Source organism: Rutidosis leptorrhynchoides, chromosome 3 (assembly GCF_046630445.1).
Source record: "Rutidosis leptorrhynchoides isolate AG116_Rl617_1_P2 chromosome 3, CSIRO_AGI_Rlap_v1, whole genome shotgun sequence".
NCBI classification, from domain to species: domain Eukaryota; kingdom Viridiplantae; phylum Streptophyta; class Magnoliopsida; order Asterales; family Asteraceae; genus Rutidosis; species Rutidosis leptorrhynchoides.
In genome coordinates this window covers 61,371,703-61,380,518 of record NC_092335.1, presented here as the reverse complement: position 1 = coordinate 61,380,518, position 8,816 = coordinate 61,371,703, and the positions used below count along the sequence as shown (strand labels likewise).

The following is an 8,816-nucleotide window of genomic DNA, read 5'->3' as shown; positions in this document are numbered from 1 at the left end:
AATGAATTTAGTTTAATATTTACAACAATAATTACTTAGCAGTGTTGAATAGAATAGGATGCTGATTGTTCCCTGGTGGTGGTGCTCTCCATGTTAAGTTGGAGGTTCTGATGGTTACAACCAACCAATCGATTACTGTAAATGAGCTGCTGCGATGTATGAATATAGGATTACAAACAAATAAAACTGGGCCGGCTGGGTCCAACCCCGGCCTAGTCTCTAACGTCCTAATAATCCCCAGCTCACAATAATAATTATTTTTAGTTTTTAAATTTTAAATAAGTTAACAACAAAAAAGAAAAAGAAAAAGAAAAGAAAAAAAAAAACCTTAAAGCCGAGGAGGTTACCTGGGAAAAATAATGAAACCGAGGTTACCTGTTCTTCTGTATAAAGCATTACCTACACTGCTCTATATTGTGGAGTTTTTTGATGAAAATAATAGGATATGAAAAAATAGGGAAAAAACAAAAAGAAAAGTAATACCTCGTATAAGATAGTTTAAATGTATAGTAAAAAAAGATAGAAAAAATAACTAGCATGGAAAAAAGAATATCAAAAGAAAATTATAAATGGTAGAAAATAAATCTGTGTGAAACTTTAAGAGCGCTCGTAGTGGTGTCGCCCTTAGGGCCGCCCTCCATCCCGTACTAGAAGGGCGCCGATACTAGCACCATATATTACATCCGCCTTTGATTGACCGCCTTCCATATTGCTACACTTTGACATTTTGAATCACGGATACACTTCAATTTAAACGGCTATTTAATTATATTTACAACGGCTATTTAATTTTCTTTTTAAATTTCCTATATATATACATACACCACAACACAATAACTCCACAACACAACAACTCCACAACTCTACAACAAATACACACTCAACATTTACACACTATATACAACAATATCCAAACAATGAATAATATCGATTACGATTTAAAAGACCTCGCACAAGTAACAAGTGCGTATGATCCGCAACAACAACTCGATATTCTTGATTTTTTAGATGCCGAAGAAGAGGAAGAAAATCAACAACCTATTCCAAAAAATCCAAGAAGGTATTTTCATAGAGATCGGGCTGGAAGGGCTACACTCTTGTGGAATGATTACTTTTCCAACACACCAACCTTCCCCGAAGATAAATTCCGAAGAAGGTTTCGAATGAGCCGTCGATTGTTTAACCGTATATCCGCATGTATACTCAGTTATTCTCATGAACCTATTCCTTCATACTTTAAATATTTTCATCAAAGAAGGGATGCAACCGGTTTACTCGGATTTACTATTTATCATAAAATCACATCCGCTATAAGACAATTAACATACGGTGTTGCTCCTGATATTTTTGATGAGTATTTGCATATTGGTGAAACAACATCATACCGTTGTTTAGAAAATTATTGCAAAAGTGTTATACATTTATATTCAAGTGAATATTTAAGAAAACCTAATACTCATGATGTTCAACGTTTAATTATAAAACATGAGCAAATACATGGTTTTCCGGGCATGCTCGGTAGTCTAGATTGTATGCATTGGGCTTGGAAAAATTGCCCAGTTTCTTGGAAAGGTCAATACACACGAGGCGATCATGGTCACCCAACAATAATGTTGGAAACGGTCGCCTCGTATGATTTGTGGATTTGGCACGCTTACTTTGGACAAGCTGGTTCAAATAATGATATCAATGTGTTAAATCAATCCGATTTATTTAAAGAGTTACTTGAAGATAGAGCTCTACCGTGTAACTATACGGTGAATGGAAAACAATTCACAAAAGGGTATTATTTAGCGGACGGAATTTATCCTAATTGGGCGACCCTTGTGAAATCGTTCAAAAGTACGGTTGAACCAAAAACAACAAAATTCAAAAGGTACCAAGAGTCAGCAAGAAAGGATATCGAACGAGCTTTCGGTGTTCTTCAAGGTCGTTTTGCAATCATTAAAAGTCCTGCAAGACAATTCTATATCGAGAAGATACAGTGCATTATGTATACGTGCGTGATTTTACACAACATGATAACTGAAGATAATGGTCGAGCTTTTTGTGGGTTAGAGGAGGATTATCAACCGGTTCGTCATTCATTATCAATAAGAGAAAGGTTCGATACGCATTTGCGAATGGACAAAGAACTACGAGATTCTACCATTCATCGTTTCCTCCGAGACAACCTTATCGAACACATTTGGTGTTTACCACCAAATGTACGTATTAGACCTAACCAACAAGCAGGACCTTCGGCAAATGAAGCAGGACCTTCGGGGACTAATAACCAACATGAAGAGGACGACGAAGAGGATGACGAAGGGGAGGAAGAAGAGGACGACGGAGAGGAGGAGGAAGACGAAGACTAGTTTGAAATGTTTTATTTTAGTACTTTGTAATTTTTTATTTTTAGGACTATGTAATGTTTTTATTTTATTTTTAGGACTTTGTAATGTTTTATTTTAATTTTTATGACTTTGTAATGTTTTTTTTTTTTTAGGAATTTGTAATGTTTTTTTTATTAATAAAACTTTTATTTTTATTAATATTAATTGTTATATATAAGTTAATATTAATATAAAAGTTTAATATAAAAAATAGAGGTGGAACCAAGTGATGGGTATGTCATGGATGTTAGCATTTAGTGGTTGATTAGTGATGGGAAGAAGGTGCTGATGTGGCGCTAATGTGGCAGTCAGTGATCCCATGACGGACCGTCATGGTTAAGAGTGGTCTAATAGGGTGCTATTAATCAGTAAATACACACATATTTTAATCCTTTGTGATCAGTTCATTTTTAAACAAAAATACCTCAAGAAAAAGATATTTAATTTATGAGTGAGTTTATGTCATTTTCAATTCTTTTCTATTTCTCCAATTTCCTTTACCCACATGAAGAAAAAGATCTTTAAATTGATCTATCTACTTTATATAGTAGGAGAATATCTGGTAGGAGAAGAACAATCATCTTTTTAAGGGTAACTCACGTACGGAAGATCAAATGATAAATTGTATCAAGTTATCTTTTCAACGGTTCGCCTCAAGTTGATGTAATTTTAAGTTCAAAGACTCTGTTCCGGTTCAGATTTTGAAGTCCATATGGAATCTTGTTTAGCTCGCTTTGGAGTGATGGGATGTTTGCTTGCTTTGGGGGATGTTGTCCCTTCTTAGTTGTCGCTAGCTTTTGTTAGTTTTGGATTTTATTTAGATTATCGGGCAATTACCAGTAGTCGTATATTTTTTGACGAAGTTATAATATTTACCACGTGACTCCTTTTAACCATCAAATGTAATAATAATACACAAGTGTACTTACAAGTGTTACAACACATGGGATGCTCGGAGGGGGAGCAACCCGAATGACCGGCATGGGGCACAGGGTTTTCAGGGGGTCAAATATATATATATATATATATATATATATATATATATATATATATATATATATATATATATATATAGGAGCAAGTTCAAACGAGAATCACAAAAAAAGGCGAGAACTGCGAGAATTTTTTAATTTCATAGTTTAAATGCATTTAAATGCAACAAATTAAATACAAATGTTATTTAATGCGCATATCATGAACAAACATATGTTCATTACCACAAATTACATGTTAAATTGTTAATAATACGAAAAGTTCACATGTTACACAAACAAATATGCACATGTGAATAGGAAACTATATATTTGATTACATACGGAATATATACGTTTTTTCAAACTATTTTATGTTCCTTCTTACTCTCCATCAACATTTAAGGTTGATTTCAATCTACTCGCATGTGAAAATCGTTGTAAATTAAAAGTTCTCGCAGTTCTCGCCCTTTTTGTGATTCTCGTTTGAACTTTTGACTATATATATATATATATATATATATATATATATATATATATATATATATATATATATATATATATATATATATATATATAGACATACATACATACATAGTTAAAAGTTCAAACGAGAACTACAAAAAGGGTTGTGAACTGTGAGAATTTTTGATTTATAAAGATTTTCACATATAATTAAATTGAATCACCCATAAATATTGATGGAGATTAAAGTTGAACATAAAATAGTTTGAAAAAAAAATATTGTTATCTATATAATCAAATATATAGTTTCTCGTTCACATATACATATTTGTTTCAGAACATGTGAACAATTTCATATAATTAACAATTTGACATGTAATTTGTGATAATGAACGTATGTTTGTTAATGATACGAGCATTAATTAACATTTGCATGTAATTTGTTGCATTTTAATGCATAAAAACTAAGATATTAAAAAGTTCTCTCAGTTCTCGCCCTTTTTGTTGTTCTCGTTTGAACCTCCCCCTACATAAGAGACAATCGATGGTTTGAGAAAACATGAGAACTCGAGAAACACAACTGAAAAAGAGAAGATGAAACATAATAGGCCCAAAAATCACAATCAAATGCCAAAAAATGAAGATCCAAAGTCCACTAGCATTCTAGCAAGGTCAAACATCGTTTTTTTTTTTTTAAAATAGCTTATATTATTCGTTAAGTGTAAGGGTTTTTAAAATTGCATATATTATTTTTTAGGTTTAAGGGGTTTTTTTTCACTTTTTTCAGGTACTTAAATTTTGGAGTCGTCTCTGTTAGTCTGTTATAACCGTTGGGGGGAGAATGTGGGTTAACATGGGATTATGCTTAATGACTATACTAATCTTAACCCATAACAATAAGTGTTTTGATGATGACATATACACATAACTAAAGGTGATGGTAAACATCTTGACATAAATCATCAAGTTCACTAATCCACACTTGATCTAGCAAAAGACCAAAAACCAAAGAAAGCCTAAAATGAGAAACAGTGAACACGGCTGAACCACGGTCGATCGCATGTCAAACCGTGGAGACCTGCACCCAGATTTACAAAATCAGGGATGCACGGTCGACTCCACGGCTGACCTGTAACACCCTAAATTTTATACATCAGGAAGTGTCATCAGATGTGTCAGTAAAAGTGTGCATCAGAAAGTGTCACTGAAAGTCAACCTAACACTTATGCATTTTCAGAATTTACATCAGAATCAGAATCTGTCAACCTCGGTCCCTGAACTTCTGAATTGGAGCTGGAAAACTGGAGATATCGCATTTGAGTGAGGTATATCGCGTTTCAGCTTGTCGCGGAACGCGACATACATGACCAGAACGTGACACCTTAAAAATCCAAGTCCTGGTCACTTCATCGCGTTTCAATTGATTTTGTCACGTTTGGGGTGTCGCGAAACGCGACCAGATGTCGCGAAACGCGACAATGTGGCAGAACTTATGTCTTGAACTCGTTTTTAAGGGGATTTTGGAGGGTGTTTTGGTCCTTTCACTTTGGAGTCGGATTTTTGGCCACAAAACAGAACCAAGGCTCTTTCAAGCCCCATTTTCACCCACACAAAACACTCCCAACTCATTTTAGAAAGAGATGTTGACTTTTAGAGAGAGAAAGCTTGGTTTGGAGAAGAAGAAGTGGAAATCTCACCAAAGTGCTAGTGTTAAAGTTGTTCATCTTGTTCCTAGCTACATTTTAGTAGTGGTGGTGAGTTCTAACTCCGAATTTCATTGTTTAAGATTTTTGTTCATGCTTAAGGTTTGAGCTAGTTAGGGTTATAAACCCCATTTCTCATGAAATTGGAGGTTTTGTAGTATGTATTGTGTATGTAAACCCCATTATTGTGGATTTAGGATTTGATGACGAATTTGGAAGTATTTATCATGGTTTGGGTGTTAAATCACTAGATTGTAAGTGCGTTGGTGACTTAGATGTTCATAAGAACATGTTTGTTGGTCAAAATGGGTGTTAACCTCGAATTGTTGTCAAACTAAGTTTTGAGTCAAGATTTGACGAATCAAGTATGTAAATGCTTGATTCATGTGTTAAATGGTGTTTTGGAAATATAATCACTAGCCGTTAGTGATTTTGGGCGTTTTTGGGACTTATGTCAAATGGGCAAGTTGATTGGGTCAACTTTGGTAATGACACTAATCTTGGATTAAATAAGTGTTAAACACTTTTGTTAAGTGTTAAATGACGTCTTTGAATGAATGTAATCGTGGGAAGTGATTTTGGGTTAAAATGGTATTTTAACATAAGTCAAACGTGGTCAAATGCAATATGGGTCAATATTGCGCGTGTTGTAGTTTTGGGGTATATGGTGTTTAAAATGATCACTACCTAAGTAGTAATCTAGTGTTGGGACCTAGGTTGGTCTAATTGGTGTCAAGTATAATTTGGGTTAAGTTATACTTGTTTGAATGGGTCGGAATTACCACCCGTAGTGGTAATTGGTGAAGTCCACTTTGGGTGTCTAAATGGGCGGTTTGTGAAGGTAAGTATAAACCCTTGGTTAAGGGAGTTGGCGTCAAATTCTCTTGTAGAGAATGTATGTTGATTGTGTGTATACATATATGCGTATTATAGGTAAAAGCTTGCTCGGGTTCGTTGATGGAGATTTCGCGCATGGTTTGTAATGCTCGAGTTCGAGGTGAGTGAAATAATTATACGCATATGTATATGGCGTATTTATTTGTGAATGTTATGGTATGAACCAACGAGCCGGTAGTACCATAACATGTATGTGACGAGTGTCATGATGTGAACCATGAGCTGGTAACATCTTGGTATTTGGGTTGATGCGAGCACCACGAGCTGGTAGCATCATAGTGTGAACCACGAGCCGGTAACACTAAAGTGTGAACCACGAGCCGGTAGCACAATAAAATGATGTGTGAACCGCGAGCTGGTAGCGCCAAAGTGTGAACCAAGGAGCCGGTAGCACTATAAAAGAGTATGACTCAAATGCGTGGTGGCGTGAACCAAGGAGCCGGTAGCGTCATAGCATTTCGTATGGTGTGAACCATGAGCCGGTAGCACCATAGCGTTTATGGTTAAGCATATTGTGTTTGTTGATTGTTGTTTAGCATATTATAAATGTTGTGTTGAGTATATGCTAATGTTAAGTTGTTGATTGTGTACGAATTGTTAGCATTATGAATATGATGACATGCTATTTGAGTTACAAGTTCGTATGAGGTATTTGGTAGATGTGATTGCAAATAGATGGGTTATATATGTGTATGTATAATTATTGCATTCACTAAGCTTTACGCTTACTGATAATGCTAAAAACGAACATATATTTCATAGCATTATTCCTCAAGAAAGACAAGCTTTTAGTTGCAATTGTTCTATTTACAAGTGATATTCGTTTAAATAATAAAAGGTGAAGACAAAAGACAGATTCGACGAATTGAAGACGCAAACGACCAAAAAGCTCAAAAGTACAAAAGACAATCAAAAAGGTTCCAATTATTGATAAGAAACGTCTCGAAATCACAAGAGTACAAGATTCAAAACGCAAAGTACAACATATAAAATTGTACGCAAGGACGTTCGAAAATCCGGAACCGGGACTAGAGTCAACTCTTAACGCTCGACGCAACGGACTAAAAATTACAAGTTAACTATGTATATAAATATAATATAATATATAATTAATTATATTAATTATATATATATTATATATATATAATAAAAACCGTCGGCAGAGAAACTCCAAGGGTGTGAGCTGTAATTTCTATTTCCGCGACTCGCGGAGTTTGAAGGGCATTTTGCCGCGAGTCGCGGAGCCCCAATTTTCAACTCTGGCTATAAAGCCAACCGAATTCTGATCAAATTTCATATCTTTTTTTCTTCTCATTCATACGAGTAATATATATATATAATTTATATTTTAATTTTAATTTTAATTTTAAATCCTAATAATAAGGGTATGTTAGCGAATGTTGTAAGGGTGTAAGTCGAAATTCTGTCCGTGTAACGCTACGCTATTTTTAATCATTGTAAGTTATGTTCAACCTTTTTACATTAATGTCTCGTAGCTAAGTTATTATTATGCTTATTTAAAACGAAGTAATCATGATGTTGGGCTAATTACTAAAATTGGGTAATTGGGCTTTGTACCATAATTGGGGTTTGGACAAAAGAACGACACTTGTGGAAATTAGACTATGGGCTATTAATGGGCTTTATATTTGTTTAACTAAATGAAAGTTTGTTAATGTTAATATAAAGATTTACAATTGGGCGTCCCTATAAATTACCATATACACTCGATCGGACACGATGGGCGGGGTATTTATATGTACGAATAATCGTTCATTTAACCGGACACGGGAATGGATTAATAGCCACTAGAATAATTAAAACAGGGGTGAAATTACATTCAAGGGTAATTGGTGTAATTGTTAACAAAGTAGTAAAACCTTGGTTTACACGCAGTCGATAACCTGGTGTATTCATTAAACAAAGTATTAAAACCTTGTTACAATTCGAATCCCCAATTAGTTGGAATATTTAACTTCGGGTATAATAATAATTTGACAAGGACACTTGTAATTTATATTTATGATTGATGGACTGTTATGGACAAAAACCAGACGGACATATTGAATAATCCAGGACAAAGGACAATTAACCCATGGGCATAAAACTAAAATCAACACGTCAAACATCATGATTACAGAAGTTTAAATAAGCATAATTCTTTTATTTCATATTTAATTTCCTTTATTTTATATTTAATTGCACTTCTAATTATCGCACTTTTATTTATTGTTATTTTATTTAATCGCACTTTTAATTATCGTACTTTTTAATTATCGCAAGTTTATTTTATCGCATTTTTATTCGCAATTTCATTATCGTTATTTACTTTACGCTTTAATTTAAGTCTTGTATTTATTTAATATTTTACATTAGGTTTTAACTGCGACTAAAGTTTTAAAATC

The 8,816-nt window shown here is 34.1% G+C and overlaps 1 protein-coding gene across 1 annotated transcript; it reads left to right on the top strand.

Moving 5' to 3' along the window:
- Positions 1-917: 917 nt before the first annotated feature.
- LOC139900027 (protein ALP1-like) lies at positions 918-2,357 on the top strand. Its single transcript, XM_071882839.1, has one exon. The coding sequence runs from the start codon at positions 918-920 to the stop codon at positions 2,355-2,357; it is 1,440 nt and encodes a 479-aa protein (XP_071738940.1).
- Positions 2,358-8,816: the final 6,459 nt, after the last annotated feature.

Bases quoted from the DNA above. Each gene is read 5' to 3' on its own strand.
- LOC139900027 (XM_071882839.1), top strand. From the start codon at position 918: ATGAATAATATCGATTACGATTTAAAAGACCTCGCACAAGTAACAAGT.